General features: G+C 43.5%; 1 protein-coding gene across 4 annotated transcripts in view; it reads left to right on the top strand.

Annotated features, from left to right (window-relative positions):
• The first annotated feature begins 5,474 nt into the window (after positions 1-5,474).
• Positions 5,475-21,100, top strand: part of LOC118840360 (2'-5'-oligoadenylate synthase-like protein 2) — a 50,499-nt gene continuing 34,873 nt past the window's right edge. For 3 of the 4 annotated variants that reach the window (XM_036747848.1, XM_036747847.1, XM_036747846.1), the window contains exons 1-3: positions 5,475-5,735; positions 9,138-9,435; positions 11,350-11,561. In XM_036747848.1, the coding sequence (XP_036603743.1) occupies positions 5,538-5,735; positions 9,138-9,435; positions 11,350-11,561 (708 nt within the window). In that variant the 5' untranslated portion in view covers positions 5,475-5,537. Of the gene's footprint in view, positions 5,736-9,137; positions 9,436-11,349; positions 13,709-21,100 lie in introns of those variants that run through there. The other variant, XM_036747844.1, reaches the window with a different exon arrangement.

The raw sequence follows: 21,100 nt of genomic DNA, 5'->3' as shown, positions 1-21,100 counted from the left end.
ATATTTGGCAACAAGGTTACATTAACCACTTAATATTTCTTCACATTTATTTCCCTGCTTATATAGTGTATTGCTTCAGGTGAATTGGGGCTCTTTGAAGTCAAGGGTCACTTTGTTTTTGTTTTTTTCTATTCCCAGTGCCCATCACACAATAGGCTCTTACTAAATGTTTAGTGGCAGCTAGGTGGCACAGTGGATAGAGTACCTGCCCTAAAGTCAGGAAGAACAAGTTCAAATCCAGCCTCAGACACTTACTAGCTACGTAACCTTGAGAAAGTCACCTAATCCTGTTTGCCTCAGTTTCCTGATCTGTAAAATGAGCTGCAGAAGGAAATGGCAAATCGCTCCAGTATCTTTGCTGAGAAAAACCCACAGTCAGATACAACTGAAGCCACTGAACGACAACAATCCATTAAGTTGAATCTTTGTTCAATCCTTGGGATGACAGCCAGAGATCATGATCCTTGAGCCATAGAAACAATACTGGGGAAGTAAACTTTGTATTAACAATACATTATCAATACAGATTTTGAGTCTCCAAACATTTCTAGAACTAGAAGGGATGTCAGAGGCCACCAGTCCAACCCTCTCCTTTTATAGATGAGGAAACTGAGACCCAGGAAACTGAGACTTCAGGTGTGGTGACTTGCCTAAGGTCACCCACGTTGTAAGTGGAAGAATTGGTACTCAAATTCAGGGCCTCTGTGGTCATGAAAAGAAAATGGAACCAAAGGAAGAAACAAAACCGATCAGGAAATTTATCTGCTGGGGAGCCCGAATGAGGAAAAGTCTTCAAAACTTTCATTAATTTTCAAGGGCTACGCAAATGTGGGTTGGCTTCATTCTAATTTTTATCATCATTACTCATGAATCCTCAGGGCCAGAAGTCGTGGGCCCCAATGGCAGAAAACTGATAAAAGTTGCTTTTCATGTGATTTTTGTTTCCAAACAGCAGTCAGTTAGCAAACATCGATGAGGAGTTTTCTATATGCCAAGCATTGTCCTGAATGCTGAGAACACAAAGAAAGGTTAAGTCTCTTCCTCCAATGTAGGGACATGTAAATAATTCTGTATTTTGTATTCTGGATGGCAGCACATGTTGAGTTAAGCAAGCACACTTTGTAATTAAGTTGTTTTTGGTTGTGGCGCATAGAAGGTGCATTATAAATGTTTGTGGATTGATTAAATATTAACTTGAAAGTAAGTCACCAGTGAAGTGTCCCAGGCACTTGGCTTTGTATGCTTTAATCTTTTCTTTGTTTTTAATGTTGGATAAAGGTTTACATCACATGCTGCTCAGATTTGTGGCTAATACAAAGGAGAAATAATGGTCTCGTCAGATGCCGAAAGTAGGATTTTTTGAACCCTAGACAAGTTAGAACATTGATCTGAATCTGACATGAAATTGAACAAGAATAAATCCAGAGTCTTACATTTGGTTAAAAATACTTCAAGCTCATAAGCACAAGATGGACAGGGCATGGCTAAACAACAGTTCCTTTGAAAAAAGAGCTGGAGGTTTCAGGGAACCCCAAGGTCAGTATGAGTCACCAACGTGATATAGCAGGTTGACAGAAAATACAGCTGTCGAAGTGACCTTAGGCTGAATTACAGGAGAGCATAAGAAAGAAATGTTCCTCCTGTTGTGCTTAGCTCTGCGCTGCCCAGACCATCCCTGGAATACTGAATTCAGTGCTGAGCGTACCACGGCCTCAGGTGAGGTGTCTGATGATGGACATTGGATCTTGGACCCAATGGGTGCCTAATCCTTCTTTCTTCCAATAGAACTGACTCCAAGGTGACCTCATTATGAAGAGGTTAAAGCAAAATGATGATGGCAAGGGAACCATATGTTTCTAGGGGTGCTCAAGACCCCAAAATACCTACACACCGGGTCCTGCTGAAAGAATTCGACTCAAGCCTTCTCAGCCAAGGAAAAGACAAAGTTTATTAGGGATTCACCATAATGGGTTGTCTTAACAAATCCCACCCTTTGTGACGCCTGTTTTCACAAGCGGGCCAGATTCAATCTGCTGAGCTAGATCGAATCTGAGCACCTTCATGGAGGCAAGATGGAGATTATACAGACAAAGATTGTAGGAGGGATGGAGGGGTGGTCTGGGGAGGCTAGAGGAGGGCTTTAGGGAGGGTCTTGAGGAGGAGTCTAAGGAGGAGGAGATGAGGTCAGACTCCAGGAACCAAGAGAATGGGATTAAGTAGCTGAAGGCATGGATACTGATAGTATCAAGGGTGGGAAGTAGCTGGATAATAAAGGGCAAGGCTAGGTAGAGATTTGGGCCTAATGATCATGTAAGGCTTATGGCCTTAGGGGAAGATTCAAGGACAGTTCAGGGGGGCTCCCAGAGACTGTGCCCTCATCAATTACACTTAGCCCTGGCCATATAATGCAGTTCCATCTAACAGAGGTGACTCACCCAGGGTCATATAGGTAGTAAGCAGATGACGCGGGACTCAAATCCAAAGGTTCCTGCTACTACTGTAATATGTCTTGGGAGAAGATTAACAGCCAAGGGTGAAAGGTGTGGGGAAGGGAGTGTGGGAGATCATTTCAGTGGAGTTTCCTCATTGCCAATGAACCACACCCTGCTAGACGGCAGTAACTGCAAACAACACAGGTCCTCCCCTGATTGGGTAAAAGGATATGGAGGATAGGTTAAGGTTAAGGCAGGTTAAGGTTCTTTTGCTAATCAAGATTGAAGCGCTGCTTTTTGATAGGTTAGAGTTCTCAAGCTATGAATAATTATGCTAATAAAGGATTGTAGGCTGCAACTTTCCAATAGGACAAAACCTGGTTGGGATTGAAATGCTTCGAGCCGATGAGCTAACACCAGAAGGAAGAGTGTGAGCTCACTCTGCTAACCAATGGTAGAGTGATACAGGGGTTTGGGGGCTGGATTAGAAGGATAAAAGAAGCCTGCGAGCTTCCATAATTTGCACTCCCTGCTATCGCTGCTTGAGCTACTGGGGCTGTGCGCTTTCTTGTGAGAAAGAATAAAGACTTTTTCTGACATCCGACTCAGACTCCCAGCTCCTGAATTTGACTCCAGTGATTGCTGTAACACACAGGAGGAATAGTTTGCAGAAGAGAGGACCCTAGTGGTAATGATTGGGAAGGGACAGCCATGAACGGGGGTGCCCTTCTCTGCCTGATCCACCACCTGCCTGATCCCAGACCATCAGGGTCCCATGGGTCTGCTGGCAAAAGGGCCCCTTTCCCCATACCTTCCTGCTGATCACTCCCTCCTTCCTCCTTCACCCCTTATAGACACTAAACATCCCATCCCCACCCCAAAAGAAGAGAACCCAGAATTTCATGTCAATCTTAGTCCTACCTCCTGCTTCCACATGGTGGTGGGCCAGGCCCATCAAGGCTTGCTAATCTACAGAATAGACATTCTGCCTGGATGAGCTAGAAGTCACCAAGTGTGTTGGTAAGCAAAATGGCCTTTATTTTCTTTGAGTAACTCAGTTTATCTCATTAAGCCTTACTAGGTTCTGGGCCCCAGGCCCAGAGCCCTATTAGGTGTAAAACCTTAGTGGGTGTGGATCGGCAACTAAGGTGGGGCCCAAGGTAGGGCTAACTCCAGGGAGGGCCTAGTTTACATGTCTGGGACAGAAGAGGCTTTTAGACAAGGGGGGTTTAAGTCCTCTTGGTGACAATTCATGGGGCTGGCTAAGGGGAGGTGTTAACTCCAGAGCCATGCCCTATTGGGTGTTAACCTAATCTATGTGGATGTGAACCTCCCAGGGTCCTAAGGGGAGGGGCCAACTCAAGAACCAATCACCAGAGCCTGGGCTCTGGTCATTCAGGTGGCACTTGATGATGTCAAAAACTCCATAAGAGGAGAGAAGATGGCTTGAAGATCTTTTTCCATTGGAACCAGAGACACCTACAGCCGAAGCTGAAGCAGGAGCTGCCAGGAGTGCTGAGCAAGGACTTGAGGCCAGTGGGTAATCTTCTTACCATAGAGGGGAAGCATGTATATGATTTTGCTTTATACCATCTTGCTTCTCTGTGGCCTCCTGGTTACTCTTGTGAGGTGGACTTATTGGGCCTGGAAGCTTTTGATCGAAATATCAAAATGGGGATGCTGGTTCGTGGGTCTGTTACTTTGGAGCTTAAATACATGTTTTAATTCTTCTGCCTTCTACCTAGAGAATTCCTCATATCCTGTGGTTCTGAATCTTTCAGACATATATATGATTCTCTTTGAAATCATACATTCTGCCTTCATAACACACCAATTCCTTCTGGTAAGTTGGAGGACCATCCCTTACCATCTGCGCCGTCACTCCTGGGTACTATCAATTGCTCTGCCAATGCATGCAGTAGACTCTTGGGTCTTGCTATCTACCCTCTCTCTGCACCCTTAAGACCTCTGGGCCCTTCCACTCACCCTCAAGCTAAACTGTTACATGCATTGAGGCAGTGGGAGCTCCTGGAGAGCAAAGGCTGTCATGATTTTTTTTTAAATCCTAAATCATGCAGCCCTTGGTACATAGAAGCACTTAAGTGTTTTTTTTTTCCTCATTGTGGTGATAATATTATTGAAGACCTTTCCCACCCATTCAATGGGCCTCAGGTGGGGCCAGTTAAGAGAGGCAGGCCCATGTCTTTATGATGCCAATCAATGATTAAAGATCTTTGAGAACCAAGAATTCAATTCAGAAGTCAGAAGAAAAGCCAGACTTCAGAGTTTAGCCCAAGGAGGAGTAAGAACTCCGAGTCCACAAAGCTGCAGAAGACAGTGCTGAGGGGAGAGTGGAGACCGGGGAGAGTGGAGACCAGAGAGCTGCAAACCAGAGGACTGAGGGGGGAGAGGACACAGGCAAGCAAACAGGATCCATGAGTGATTGTTTGTGGGAAGGCCCTAGCAGGGGGGGAAGGTTACAGGATGACTTGGCTCTTTGCTGTAATACTGTGTTTTAATCTCCTTGTTGCTACATTGACGTGGGCTTACTGGTTCTGGAATAAATTACTGCTACATTGAATTGGAATTACTGGTTCTGGGATTTGATTCTTTGGTGCCTAAATAAATGTTCTACTTCCTCTGCCTTCTACCTAGAGAGTTTTTCATACTTTGCAATTCTGAACCATACAGGCACATTCATGGTCATCCTCCAGGTCATGAATCTTGCCTTACTGATATACTCATTCACTTCACTCATTCATTCAAGTGTCAAGAGGCATTACCATGGTCAAGTCCCAAAGCAGTCACAGTCCCTATCCTTCTGGGTCCAATTGAGGAGAAGGAGGTAATGCACTTCCATGCAGACTGTGTGCTGGGAGGGGAAATCCTGAGGTTCTGAAACAGGGCTACGTTGAGAAAAGCCAGAACAGTTTCAGTTTCCCAGCAGACCGGAGACTGAGAAGGAAACTGAAAGTACTTATTCTGACCTATAATCTGATGGGGTGGGGAAGGGGGGTGGGTCAGGCAAGGCAGAGCTGCATTAGTAAAAAGTGAGCTCAGGCAAGAAGAGTATTCTTTTGTAGTTTCTCACCCAGCCTGGCAGGGATGGAGACATTCCAGAATTTGTATGCCACCCCTGCTGAGAAGCTTGATGTCTTTGTGGCTCATATGCTCCAGCCAGATAAAGAGTGGAAGGATGAGGTCAAAGATATCTTTGAAAGGATTGCAGAATTCTTTCAAGAGAAATGCTTCCAGGACTGTACTATAAGAGACAAACAGGTCAAGGTGATAAAGGTGGCAAAGGTAAGAACAGATTCTATACTTCATGTTAAACCTGAAAGTTTGGTCGAAGGAGGCAAACCAGCTAGGTGATAGAAAAATCCATGTTGTTTATTATTTTCCCTTAAAGCATAGTTAGGCTGGCTTACTTGTACGTACAAGGAGCCAGAGCATAAGCTCTGGCTGTCTGAACAAAGAAATGAGAAAACTTATATACGTTATTTTTAGCAGACCCAGAAAGCCTGTGTTATCTCACTTTTATGATCCCCATGTATGTTTAACCATGATACAAGAAGAGGATTTTCCTTAATGGAATAGGTTTGTAAAGACAAGAGTGTTGACAAAGGTCAGTTAAAGTACATACCCGTAGAATATTAAGCAAGGTAGTCTCTCTCGGGATTAGGGAATCATCCCTTAATGGTTAACAGGGTAAAGAATGTTCTTAGGTCACCTGGATCTGGCCTTGTTGACAGAGAAAAGATATTCTCTGAGCAAACTTGAGAGAACAAAGAAGCCCAGGTCCAGCTGATCATTAATTCAGGCCCTGACCCTTGATTGAAATTACGAAAATGATATAAAATGGTATAAAATGTTCCACATTCAGAATAGGGGAACCCAACCCCATCTAGAAATAGGAGGAAGGGTGATACCATGACAGAAAGAACACTGGCTCTGAGGTCAGAGACCCTGGGTTCAAATCTCACCTTTGGTGTTTACTACCTGTGTGATTTTGGACAAGTCAGTTAGTCTCACAGACCTGTTTCTTCTTTTATAAAATTAGAGGGTTAGATTAGATGGTCTCTGAGGTCCCTTCCAGTTCCAGATCTATGATCCCAAAGTCACTTGGACTTTTCTTTTGATTTTTTTTTTGGCAGGGCAGTTGGGGTTAAGTGACTTGCCCAAGGTCACACAGCTAGTACATGTGTACTGAGTACATGTGTCTGAGGCCGGATTTGAACTCAGGTCCTCCTGACTCCAGGGCCGGTGCTCTACTCACTGCACCACCTAGCTGCCCCCACTTAGACTTTTCAATGATCATGAGAATCAGTGATGGCCAGGGAGTTGTGTGGGATGGATTTTACGAATCCAAAAATTAACAACAGAGGCATCTCAAGGTGAAAGTAGAAAGGAAAATTTATTACGATCCTGCAGGAAAGGGCAACCCGGACATCGAGAGGACTGGGGGTCCTCTCAGTGTCAGAGCGTGCTGGACACAGAAAATTGGGGTGTTTATATAGGTCCCTAACCACAATTCCCCCTCCCAACCTCCTTCCTCTCAGCTTGCAGACGTAAGCTTTGAGGGTACAATCTAGACGCGATAAATCTACCCAGGGACAATGGCAAGGAACAAACAGTATGATTATTTTTACAAGCAGGAGACAGTCATAAACTTCCCACCATCCTTGTTTCATTCTACTATCAATCTCAAGGTAGTAAATCTGTCTTAAATGACAATGACTATTAAACAAACAGTTCGGTTATCGGTGACAGGCAGGAATTAGTTGTTAGTTACCTAATCTTGCACATCTATATTGCACCTGGCTTTTCGGCTTTCCATCCATTCTTCCCCAAACAGAGGTTCTCTTATCTTGGGGTCAATGTACAGGGGGTGAGTATCCTGTGTCTTATCCTTATCCTCAGAGAATTTTATGGTTGCTGACTTATTCACCTCAACCCTTCTTTCTTTCAGGCCTCTCGCCATTAGGTAAATACACAGGACCTGTTCTTAACCTCGGGGGCCTTATGGTCACTAGCTAGGCTTGTGGAGGGGAAAACATCTGAGTAGAGATAATGGCTTTACAGAAAGGAAAATATCTAAGTAGAGAAATGGGACTCACTATCCTACTTATTTCTATTTATCTAATTTGTTCCCTTTTATGAGAGGTCTTCACTCGTCCCACACTGAGTGAAGCAGGAAGAAGAAAAGCGTTTGAGGTTCACTTCAGTGGCAGGTGGGGGAAGAGAGACACGAGGACCTGGGATCACCAGCTCCTCACTTCACAGGTTGATGTTACCCTGAACCCTTAGTCCAGCCACTAATTTCTCCAATAGGACATGTCCACTATGGCCAGCTCTGTCCATGTTCCCTCTCTCCTCTATCCACTCTTGCTGGCTTTAGGTACAAAGGTGAGCTCTCCTCAGGAACTACCCTGCATCTACTTTCTGATTCCTCTGAATCAAACACACAGAGATGCTTGATAAATGAAGGCCAGGCCCCTTGATTCAGTCTCCTCCCCTGCCCAGCAACCCAGTTTCCTCTGTGGGAAAATGTAAACACCCTCTGAAAAGTTTGAGGAGATTATCTGAATTGTTACACAACAAGCCAAGGTTTTCCACTCTCTCCTTTGGCTCTGACTCCCCTTTCTCTTTGATAAAAATCCTTCCTCTACCTCTCCTATCCTCGATTCTCAGCTTTCACTGGACTCTCATCCACACAGTTCTGCTTTTGTACTTCCCTTCTGTTACCTACATTTACTTCCGTCTTTTGTGAGTGGCTTTTAAAAGTCTAAGTTAATTAGTGAGTTTTCTTTGCATTCAACCTTTTAGAGGACTCATCTTTTGTCCTCATCAGAACTCACTTTGCGAGTCCTCAATGAAGAAAGACCCAAACAGCAATTTCTTGGATAAACTTCCCATCCCTTCTCACTTCCATCTTCCTCCCTCCATCAGTGCCAAAAGTCAAAGGCTCCCAAATCAGAAAAGTCTAGGAATTTCTGACTTTACCCAATTGCAGGAGCTCAAGAAGTAGGCAGACTTTAGGGTCTGGTTTTCTCTAGTTTTTGATCTCTGGAGTAAGTATTACAGTAGGGCACTGTGCCTGGAGTCAGGAAGACCCAAGTTCAAATACAACCTCAGACATTTACTCGATGCATGACCCTGGGCAAATCACTTTACCTGTTTGCTTCAGCTTCCTCAACTGTAAAGTGGAGAGAGGAATAATACCTACCTCCCAAGATTGTTGAGATGATGAGATGATATTTGTAAAGTTCTCAACACATTGTCTGACACACAGAAGGCACTTATTACATGCTTGTTCTCTTCTCCCTTCTCCTCTGGAACCATGAGGACATAGATGGTCCAATAGATACTTTCCATAATAGAGAATAAGGGGCCTTTTTGAGTCTATGATACAATGGAAAAAGTGACAGAGTTGGAGTCAGAGAATAAGGACCCAAATCCTGACTCTGCCATTTACTATCTGTAACCTTGGGCAAGCTACATCTCCTCTCTGGGCCTCAGTTTCTTCATTTGTAAAATGATGGTGTTAGACTCAATGACTTGCAACATCCCTTTGAGCTCTGAATCTCAGACACTGATTCTTAAATGCTCCAGCTTAGAGGTCTTTGAGAGTTTCACTTTGGTAACAAAGGAAGCTTGATATCAGTCCTACCCTGGATGATAATGAACCTGGTCTGTCTTTGGCAGGGAGGCTCCTTTTCCAAGGGTGTAGACCTAAAACACACTTCTGATGTGGACATGCTCCTTTTCCTGAGTTGTTTCTCCAGCTACAAAGACCAGTACAAACTCCAAGGTCCCATCATTGAATTCATGATGGAGAAACTCAAGAAGTGCCAAAAAAGCATAGCTTATGACATTATCAACATCTCAAAACGAGAGTCCTCAAATAGGTCTGTGCCCCCAAGATCCTTGAACTTCAATGTCCAGTCAAGGAAGAAGAATAAACTGATCCATGTGGATGTGCTACCAGTCTTCAATGCTCTAGGTAAGAACAGACTAATGCCTGCATGAGAGGGCAGTCTTTCTAGGACAACAGTTCTTAATTTGAGGTCTACAAGGGGACTGGACAGTTTTCATAGGAGGTGGAAAGGGGTGGATTGGGTTCAACACAAAATTACATCTTTATTTCAATATGAGGCAAATCAAGTCAACAAATATTTTGGGTACTGTGTGCCCAGCACCATGCTGAACCTGGGGATATAAAGAAAGACAAAGCCCAGTCCCTGCTCTCAAAGAACTCACATTTTAATGGAGGAGACAATATACAAACAAGTATATACAAATAAGATAAAGATAGGATAAATTGAGAGTAATATCAGAAGGAAGACATTAGCTTTAAAGGGAACTGGGAAAGGCTTCTTTCTGAAGCTAAGATTTCAGCTAACATTCAAAGGAAGTGAGGGAAACCAAGAAGAGGTGACAAGAAGGGAGAGAGTTCCAAGCATGGGGACAGAGTTAGGAGATGGAGCGTTTTGTGTGATGAACAGCCAGGAGGCCAGTGTCACTGGATCAAAGGGTTCATGGAGGGCAGTAAGGTACAAGACTGGCAATAGAAAGGGCCCGGGTTCCGAAGGGCTTTAAAAGCCAGAAGACTTTAAAATTTTATCTTAGAAGTAACAGGAAGCTTCTGGAGTTTATCAAATCCAGAGCTCAACATGGTAATCCTATGTATTTTATTCTATACATTTAAAAACTATATTCTGAGAAAGGATCCACAGGCTTCCCCAGACTGCCAAAGGGATCCACAAAAAATGTTTAAGAACTCCTGTGTTAAGGTAATTGTCTGAGATATAGTTCCTTCTGGGAAGCATATGGAAGATGATTTGGTAAACAAAGGTGGAAAGAGAATCATCTATTGAAACTTATTTTTTAAGTTTATCTATATGCTCTCTTTTTTTTATCTTTTTGTCTCCTTGCTCTGATACTGCTGAGAGTTCCTGTTTTTCAGGGAGAAGGGGACTGAGGTATATCTGGCAGGTTGAACCATGGTGAATTAATTGTTTGTGAGTTCCAAGGTCCAATCCAATCCAATAACTACTGTAGGCTTGGTGCTAAGGACAGATACAAAGACAAAATGAAAAAGTGTCCCTGCCCCTGATGAGCTTATATTTTCCTTTGGAGGATGCAACATCTAAACAGATAAGCATGCATGGGCAATTGAGGAGGAGGGAGAGAGCAGAAACAACTTTGTGCTCCACACAAGTGCTTGCCACCTGGTGGGTCTCAATAAATATTTTTTGACTGACTGACCACTAAGGGGGATCAGGAAAAGCTTTCCATGGAAGCTACCAAATGAGTTGAGCTTGAAAGAAGACTTCTAAGAGGTAGAGGTGAGAAGGGATGGGGGACAGCTTGGTGTAAAAGCAGAGATGGGAGAAGGAGTGTAGAGTGTGAGGAACAAAGAGATGGTCAATTTGGCTAGAACTCATCTTTGTTATAGTGAATAATATGAATGAAGAAATATAAGAAGATACCCCTAGCCCACCCTTTGGTGGAGGTGGGAAATGCACAGGTGTTACACATTATTTTTGGACCTTCTCAACGCATCATTGTTATTCTGATTTTATTTTTCTCTCTAAAAAAATACATGCACTATTTGTCATATGGGATGGCTCTCAGGGAAGGGGAGGGGGGAGATACATGGTATGTAGTGATATAAGAAAGAGAAAACATCAATAAAAATACATTAAAAATAAATTTTAAATAATGATAATATAATAAATGAATAAAAATAAGACTAATAAGGCTGAAAAGACAGATTGGACCAAGGTTGTGAAAGGCTATCAATGTCAAGTTGAGGCATTTTATCCTAGAGATAATAGCGAGCCACTGAGCATTTGTGAGCAAAGGGGTGATACAGTTAGATTTTGCTTTAAGACAATGTCTCTCCCACTGTCAGGGGGAGAAAATCTACCCTCAAGGCAAGAGAATTACCCAGGTCTGAATCCAAGACTTACTGTATGGCCAAAGGTCTATGAAAAACTAATAAAGAGCAAAGGGGGCCCTGGCGAGTTCACTCCATCCTTCAGAGAACTGCAGAGAAGTTTTGTGAAACAGCGTCCAACCAAGCTGAAGAGCCTTATTCGGCTAGTGAAGTACTGGTACCGAGAGGTAAGGTGGGTGGGGCATCGGGAGGCTTCACCAAGGGTCCAGGGCATGGGGGAGAGACAGCCTAGAAAGATGAGTGTGACCAAGGGAAAGGGCAGGGTCTTTGTGACAAAGAGAAGGATATAAGTGTAAGGATGCCTTTGGAAGCCTTATAACATTCCTCTGACAAGAGCATTGGGTGTTTTCCCCAGGTGTGAATCCTGGCTCTCCTATTTATGACCTGGGAGACATGGGGCAAATCACTTCATTTCTCCAAATTGCTGGTTCCTCATTTCTAAAATGACAGGGTTGGACTAGAGAATGTCCAAGGTCCCTTCCAACCATAACTCTTATGGTCTTGTGAGATGTCCACACAAGTATCAAGACTGCTAGGTCACATTGCTAAATCAATTAACAAAAACTTGGTACCCACTGTCCTGGGTGCTGGAGAGATAATGATTAAAAAACGAATTCAAGAAGCTGGCGTTCTGTCAAGGGAGATGATATGTACATATTCAAATGTACACCCAAAATAAAGAGTTATGTTCACTATTAAGTAGAAACAAAGTAAATATAAGGCAGGGGTTCTTAATCTGGGGATCTAGCGATAGATTTGGGGTGGTCTGTGAGCTGGGATACAGAAAATAATTTTATAATCATATTTCAATACAACTAATTTCCTTTGTAATTCCATGTATTTTACTTCATGCATCAAAAAATTCCATAGGCTTCATTGGGCTCCCAAAGGGATCCAGGACACAAAAAGGCAAAGAATCTCTGATATAAGGTCTATATTAAATGATCAATAAGCATTTATTAAGTGCCTGCCATGTACCAAGAACTATGTCCACACCGAAGATACAAAGCAAGAGTCCTTGGCTTCAAAGTGACAGCTAGGAGGCATAATAGACAAAGTACCAGACTTGGAATTAGGCAGGCCTAAATTCAGATCTTGCCTCAGGCATTTCCTAGCTCTGTGGCCTTGGATAAGTCATTTAACTTCTCCTGGCCCCAGTTTCCTCATTTGTAAAATGAAGATAAGTCTAGGACCTGACAATCTCCTAAAGTTGTTGTGAGCATCAGAACTGTGTAAAAGACTTTATAAACTGAAAGGACAATTCTGAGGAGAGGACATGCACATAGATAGATAGGTCCATACAAGATACACACAGAGCAGATACAAGGTAGCTTTAGAAAGAAAGGCTCTAGGAACTGGGGGGAGAGGGAAAGGTCTTTTGCAAAAGGTGGCATTGAAGCTGTAAATTTTGAAGAGATCCTAAAAGGCAGAGGTGAGGAGGAAGCATGTACCAGGTGTGGGGGACAGACAGTGGAGAGACAGCAAATGGAGCATTGTGTTTGAGGGCATCAAGCAGTATCAGGTTGTCTGGATCATGAAATGGAGTAAAAAGTCTGGAAGAGCCCAGTTGTGAAGGGCTAGGTATATAAATGCCAAATAAAGGAGTTTGTATTTCATCCTAGAAGTAGCAAAGAGTCCCTGGAGTTTATTGAGTAAGGGAATAACATGGTCAGTCATGTGTTTTAGGGGGGAAAATCACCTTGACAGTTGAGTGGAGGATAGATTAGAGTGGAGGAGGAGGCTTGAGGCAGGGAGACCAATTAAAAGGCTATTTCTATAATCCAGATGTGAGATGATAGGGTCTTTGTTTAGGGCGGTGACTATGTGAGTGGAGAGGATAATCCAGATGTGAAGTGATGGTGTCCTCATTGAGGGTGGTGACTATGTGAGTGGAGAAGATAATCCAGATGTGAAGTGATGGTGTCCTGATCTAGGGTGGTGACTATGTGAGTGGGGAGGATGGGATATAAGTGAGAGGAGAGATAGAAACCACGAGATATGATTGGATAAGTGAGTTGAGTGAGAATGAATAGTTGAGGATAAAGCTGAAGTTGCAAACCTAGGTAATTAGGAGGATGATGATGTCCTTGACTTAAATAAAAGGAGCAGGGAGAAACGGAACGGCTTTGTGTAGAAGGTGGGTCTCTGTGCCGAGTTTATGAGGAAAACTAGGGATTCTAAGAGATGTGAGTGAGATATACGGTGATTCGGAGTCTGCTGAGAAAGTTGGGTGCAAATGGCACATTTGCCCAATGGGTCTTTTCCCATAGGCTAGAATGGCAGCAAGTGCATTGCGCAGGAACTCGGCCGTATTCCAAGCCACTTGAAAGCTGTGTTGCCGGCCGCTTTCTCTCCTTGCTTTCTCTTCAGCTAACTCATTAGCTTTCGCTTGCTGCTCTTTCTCTTGGAGTTGTCTGCACATTCAACCTTTCAGCCCATTGAAGTCAATGGGGGACGACGAATCTGCACTTTGCAACTTGACTGAAAGAGATCCAGCTGAACAGCATGGCCAAATGCATCAAGGTCCCTGTCCCCTGCAAGGAGCAATACGGTGATTCGGAGTCCGCCGAGAAAGTTGGGGGCGAATGGCACATTTGCCCAATGGGTCTTTTCCCATAGGGTATAAAGGCAGCAAGTGCATTGCGCAGGAACTCGGCCGTATTCCAAGCTACTTGAAAGCTGTGTTGCCGGCCGCTTTCTCTCCTTGCTTTCTCTTCAGCTAACGCATTAGCTTTCGCTTGCTGCTCTTTCTCTTGGAGTTGTCTGCACATTCAACCTTTCGCCCCATTGAAGTCAATGGGGCACGACGAATCTGCACTTTGCAACTTGACTGCAAGAGATCCAGCTGAACAGCATGGCCAAATGCATCAAGGTCACTGTCCCCTGCAGGGTGCAACACCGTGATTCGGAGTCCGCCGAGAAAGTTGGGGGCGAATGGCACATTCGCCCAATGGGTCTTTTCCCATAGGCTAGAACGGCAGCAAGTGAATCGCGCAGGAACTCGGCCGTATTCCAAGCTACTTGAAAGCTGTGTTGCCGGCCGCTTTCTCTCCTTGCTTTCTCTTCAGCTAACGCATTAGCTTTCGCTTGCTGCTCTTTCTCTTGGAGTTGTCTGCACATTCAACCTTTCGCCCCATTGAAGTCAATGGGGCACGACGAATCTGCACTTTGCAACTTGACTGCAAGAGATCCAGCTGAACAGCATGGCCAAATGCATCAAGGTCACTGTCCCCTGCAGGGTGCAATACCGTGATTCGGGAGTCCGCCGAGAAAGTTGGGGGCGAATGGCACATTCGCCCAATGGGTCTTTTCCCATAGGCTAGAACGGCAGCAAGTGAATCGCGCAGGAACTCGGCCGTATTCCAAGCTACTTGAAAGCTGTGTTGCCGGCCGCTTTCTCTCCTTGCTTTCTCTTCAGCTAACGCATTAGCTTTCGCTTGCTGCTCTTTCTCTTGGAGTTGTCTGCACATTCAACCTTTCGCCCCATTGAAGTCAATGGGGGCCGACGAATCTGCACTTTGCAACTTGACTGAAAGAGATCCAGCTGAACAGCATGGCCAAATGCATCAAGGTCCCTGTCCCCTGCAAGGAGCAATACGGTGATTCGGAGTCCGCTGAGAAAGTTGGGGGCAAATGGCACATTTGCCCAATGGGTCTTTTCCCATAGGCTAGAACGGCAGCAAGTGCATTGCGCAGGAACTCGGCCGTATTCCAAGCTACTTGAAAGCTGTGTTGCCGGCCGCTTTCTCTCCTTGCTTTCTCTTCAGCTAACGCATTAGCTTTCGCTTGCTGCTCTTTCTCTTGGAGTTGTCTGCACATTCAACCTTTCGCCCCATTGAAGTCAATGGGGGACGACGAATCTGCACTTTGCAACTTGACTGAAAGAGATCCAGCTGAACAGCATGGCCAAATGCATCAAGGTCCCTGTCCCCTGCAAGGAGCAATACGGTGATTCGGAGTCCGCTGAGAAAGTTGGGGGCAAATGGCACATTTGCCCAATGGGTCTTTTCCCATAGGCTAGAATGGCAGCAAGTGCATTGCGCAGGAACTCGGCCGTAGATTGATTTGGTGACAAACGGAATGTCCCCATCCCTTCAAACAAGGGGAGATTCACGCAGTCCTTGACCAGATTTACTCGGAAAATATCAAACTTTGGAAGTTGGCGCTACGTTTGCTTCTCGTGGTTGGCCTCAGGTACTGTGAGATTGCTGGATCTACTCTGCAACTTGGATTAAAACCAAATGTTAAGCCAAAACCTGAAGGCTTCAATAATAATCATTAATATCATTGTTGTAGCTAAAATTTACACAGTTATAATATTTTATATAATATACCTATTTCTATAATATATATTAAATATCTATTACAAAACATAATATTTATAGAGTTATATTTTATATTATATTCCTATTTATATATACATTAAATATCTGTTATAAAATATATTTATACAGTTATAATATTTTATATAATATACCTATTTATATAATATACATTAAATATCTATTACAAAACACAGTATTTATATAGCTATAATATTTTATATAATATACCTATTTCTATAATATACATTAAATATCTATTACAAAACATAATATTTATATAGTTATATTTTATATAATATTCCTATTTATATATACATTGAATATCTGTTACAAAATATATTTATACAGTTATAATATTTTATATAATATACCTATTTCTATAATATACATTAAATATTTATTATAAAATATAATATTTTATGTAACCCCATATTGTGGGGCTAAGGCACCCCCACAATCTGGAAAATCTGTGTAAAATTGCTTGGCCCTCCCTTCGTACCAGAAAAGAAGTCTGAATTATTACGGTATTAAAAAATAAAATATGTTGATATACAATGCCATACATATCTTTTCTGCACTTCTGAGTTTCTAAACCTTTTCTGTGCCATCCGCTGTCCTTCTCGTGTTGTCTGTGGCTTCTACAAAACTCCTCCCAAAATTCCCACTTAATTTCTTATGCCAACCCAACATATATTGAAACTGCAATGTGGAAGGGCCAACTGTAGGCACTTTAAGGTTTGCAAAGAGCTTTACAAACAACCCAAGGAGGTAGGTGCTAACATTACACCCGTTTTATAGATGAGGAAACTGAGGTAGGCAATGGTTAAGTGACTTGCCCAGGGGCACACAGCTAGTGTCTCTGACATCCAATCCAGCACTCCTTAGGCCCGAGCTACCAGCTGCTAATGGATTAGTGCTCTGACAATATAGGTCACAACCCTAGCCCAGGCCAGTCCCATGGGAATGCAATTACACAGTCATGAACTATAGAACATTAAATTAAAAATAAGTTTATTTGATAAAAAGGAGACAGAAAGGAGACAGCACAGAATTCAGGTGGATACAGTTCCTCTCTGCCTCCTCAGTTGTCACAATGACACTTGGCCAGAAAGATTACACAGACATAAGGATTCTGTCAAGCCTGAGGAATGAAGTCTCATCCTAGGCTGGATCCCAGAGAGCTGGAAGGAGGACTCATTGGATTCAATAGCTTTGGAAGATGAAGGAACATTACATTCTAATAAGTGGTTAGAGGATTATGCCTATGGGTATGAGTAGTTGAGCTGGACAAGGCCCTTGTCAGTATAACTGCCACCATTGAAGAAATAGTACATTTCAGGACAAATTCAAGGGGTCACCTTCAGGCCAAAATCAAGAGCATAACTCAGACACCTTTCAAGGACAGATCTGAATCCTCATCAATGAGAAATGTTACTTATTTATTAGTGATAGCAGGGAAATTGAGTCCAGGAAAACACACAAACACACACACACACACACACACACTCCTTCAAACAATATCCTTGGCTGACACATGACACTGGTTTCCCTAGATATCACAGATAAGAGTCTTGGCTCATAGACTGGTTGGGATCCATTGAGAAGTGTCTCTTTCAAGCCTTGAACTGCAGAAATTTCAGCCACCATGACTATTTCCTGTTTCTGCCTCTTAAGGGGGGAACTTGATACTATAACTGTAACCAGACTCAAGTAATGGTCAGATCATGCAATATCTGACCACTTACAGCCAGAACCAAGGGATGTCATTGTGCCAAGCTCCACTATGTTTAATAAATACTGGTTGTGTAAATTGAAACTAAATGAGAAAGTATCCCAATGATGATGGAGCAGTAGAAGTTTTATTCCATGGAAGTAGGAAAAGGAGGTTATAAAAATAAACATGGGCAAGAAGGGAAGATAATAAGACGTAGCACCATAGTATGTGGTCCTATGCTTGCGTAAATATTTGGACAATCACGTGAGCAATGCAGAACTGACCTCACTCTCAGCATTTAATGTGATACAGGTAGTTTCAGTGACAAGGTCATTTCTTTTAGTGGGATCCTCTCTTCAGTGAAGGCTTGATAAAGAAGGGGAGACAACAGGGAGCTACAGTCAGCTCAGCTTTAGCTTCATATACCCCTTGGTGTTGTAGCTTTGTAAGGTAATAATAAAAGATTGCTGCCATAGCGCTGACGTACCCTCAGATCCTTTAAGCATAATGCTGTTTCCCAGCTTATCTTTTCTAACCACATCTTTTGCCAACCCTGCTTTTATGGATACATTTGATGCACCATAAATTCTACTCCAGTCCGTCATCTTAACCAGGTGAGAGTCTTGTGTCTCAAGTGTACTTATTGTATGATTGGATGCTGTTAGATAATCCATTGTGCCATACTCTTTTGTTTTACAAGTGAGTTAATTCCATTCACACTTACACATTTGATTAAATGTGGTTTCACCTCTCTCTCTCTCTTGTCTCTCTCTCTCTGTCTCTCTCTGTCTCTCTCTCTCTTTCCCTACCTCAACCACTTCCTTCAAAAAAAGGAGATCAGGGAAAGGAATATTGTTCCTACAACTTATCTCTTCCCGTTGTTCACATGAATTTTTTTTTAGGTTTTCCTTGTTTCTTGTGCTTGCATTTCAAAGATTTAGCTCAGTTCTAACTTTCTCAACAAGAATACTTGAATGTAATACTACTGAAGAAATCTGTACCATTAAAGAATGTTATGCTATTGTTCAGGTTTGGGATGTTGGGAACCCCAAAATGTAAGGGTTTAGGGGTGTCTGCCTCTAAGAATTCAACCACTCAAGCCTTCTTTCAGTCAAAATAGCAAGGTTTATTTGTATCACCAATAGAAGCAGGCTAGATTCTAAATGAATCTGTGAATTTGATGAGGATGGGACTGATATACAAAAATACTGAGAAGATTTCAATGGAATTAAGGAGTGGTAAAGAGCCTGGAAGGCCCAGGTACAAACAGTGAAAGAAGTTAAGTGGTCTGGGCTGGGTCAAAGGACCACAGTGAAAGGATCATTGAAAGAACTACTGAGTATCTAGATGGGCTGGGACCGGCCTGATGACTCAGGAGAAATACTAGGGACTGGGCTGCTTTCAAACACATGGTCTTTTCCTTTTTGGGGTCCAAGTCCCATTACCCCTTCATTTCCCCCTCAAACAAATGAGACCCCAAATCTTTTGAGGTAAGGGGCAAAGGTCTCATCTTCTGAAAATGCTTCCTGCTGACAAGGGACCCTCCCTTGCTGGGTCCCATTCAAGGGGTCAGACTTTGGAATCTGGCTGATGCCAGGTCCAGTAGGTTAGAGACCTTGGACCTGGTCAGGGGTTGGCATACAGCCTGGGCAGTCATCTAGAAGCTAATGGCCTGGAGCATGGAGGAGAAAAAACTGGCAAGGAGGTTAAGCAAACAAAGACCAAACAGGCATTAAAGGAATATGATCAGGTGGGGAATAAGTATGGAAGCTAGTAGAGAAAGGAGCCAGGATTTCCATGAAGAAGATGATTTGGGGGGCAGTGAGGTTATCATGGAATTCTTGCATCCAACTAGCCTTTTCCAAAACATGTTCAGCATGGATTTCTACCTGCCCAGAGTTGTTGATGTACATAGAGCAAGAGGTGTTTGCTAGAGCACATACGGCCCCACTGGAGGCAAGCAGATAGTCTAGGACTATCCTGTTCCCTAGGACCACTTTTGCTAGGGAATGCGAAGATTGTTGGATTTCCCAGAGACCATAAGCTGCCTTGTTTGCCAGTTGATGAATGGTGTCTGGAAGGTTAGAGAGAATGAGTTCATGTTGTAGATGACCATAACAGGACATGAGATACTCTGCTCCCTTTTTAAGGAACCAGAGGACATTTCCCCAGAATCCATGCTTTCCCCCTTTTTAAGCTAGAGTCCCTGGGCTATGTGGCATTGAAAATGGAGAAAGGGGTGCTAAAAACCAGAGGGTGCACACCGCAAAGTCCTCGTAAGGTGTTAAGCATTGAGTGGCTAAGTAGTTCTGAGGTCTCACCATGTGGTGGCACTTCACTTCACCTCTTCCTCAGAATCTTTGCCACTTGATCCGCCAATACCACAAAGGAAGGTATAGCCTTTGAGGGTGCAGATGGGACCAGTTCATAAAAGGTTCTGTGTATAGATGCCCCAAAGTTCAGAATGGTTGCACATTAAGCTCCCAGGTGAGAGGTGTGTCTTTAAGCAATCAATAAGAGTGTTATAACGGGAAGAAGCTGTGGCATTGTGAATTAACTTAGAAGTAAAGCTTTAAAAAGGGGGAGCCTAATAGGAGAGTGGGGGAGGTATGCAGTCAGAGGTACAAGTGGGAACTGCTCGCTCAGCACAATTGGTACAGCTGGCTGAAGTGAAGTTCCAGAGACATGTATCACTAGTCATATCAACACAGGTGGTACAGGTCAAAAGACCAGCAGAAACCTTTACAAGTCCTCCCTCAACAGGGGTATTAACCTGTCCAGTGGCCACAGAGGTTGTCTTCCAGGTAAGGGAATATTCCCCTGTAAAGAAGCAAGGTGTCAAGATGGAGGGAGTAGTCCACAGAGGAGTGGCCAGCATAAATGGGGCGGCAAAAATCTCTGAGGAAGTCATGTTCGGAAGTGGGACTGCTGTAAAGAAGGCCAGTGATGGGAGATGAGCGTTGCCCTGAGGGAGTAAGTAGCATACCCAGGAAACTTGGACTCCTCCCCACGCCCACCCCAGGCATAATGAGTTTCCCAGTTTAACTAGAGAGTTATCCTCGCACTTGCTGAGGCCAAGGGTGCTTGAGGTGTCAGGGAAGAGGAGAAAAAGGATTAGGGTTGTCATTGTCAGCTCCGAGGGAAATGATTCCCAAAGTGAGAGAAAAGGCAATTTCTCTGGAGGAAATCAAAATGTCTATGGCAGGGCCAAAACATAAAAGGAGGAGGGCACAGATAATTTCACCTCTTTTTATCCACCTGTCTGCTGAGGGGAAGGGAGAGCTGGGGCCTTTCTAAACAGTAGCTTGAGGTCCTCCAAGGTTCACAGGTATATTCCAGAGTCTCTGTGGAAGCAAGAAGTGAGATTGGTTTAATCTTAGAATTATGAGTCTAGCTGGGGAGGCCTTCAAGTTTTACAGCCATTGGTGTGGTGAGTATGACTTGGTAGGGCTCCTCCAGTTGACATCTAACCACTCTCCCCTTTGGGTTTTCCACAGCTTTAAATAAACCCATTCTCCGGGTTATACTGGAGCAGGACACTCCTTTTCATTGCCAAGAGGTTGTGGAAGATGCTTATTGGCACATTCCGTTAGGGCATTCCTGACTGCTCCTGAGTTGCAAATTGGGTGATCAGATGCTGTTCTGGGTCTATGTCAGATAGGATGTC

The sequence above is a fragment of the Trichosurus vulpecula genome, chromosome 2, assembly GCF_011100635.1.
Source record: "Trichosurus vulpecula isolate mTriVul1 chromosome 2, mTriVul1.pri, whole genome shotgun sequence".
Classification (NCBI taxonomy): Eukaryota; Metazoa; Chordata; class Mammalia; order Diprotodontia; family Phalangeridae; genus Trichosurus; species Trichosurus vulpecula.
The sequence above is the reverse complement of the archived record's forward strand: the minus strand, read 5'-3'. Positions and strand labels throughout refer to the sequence as shown.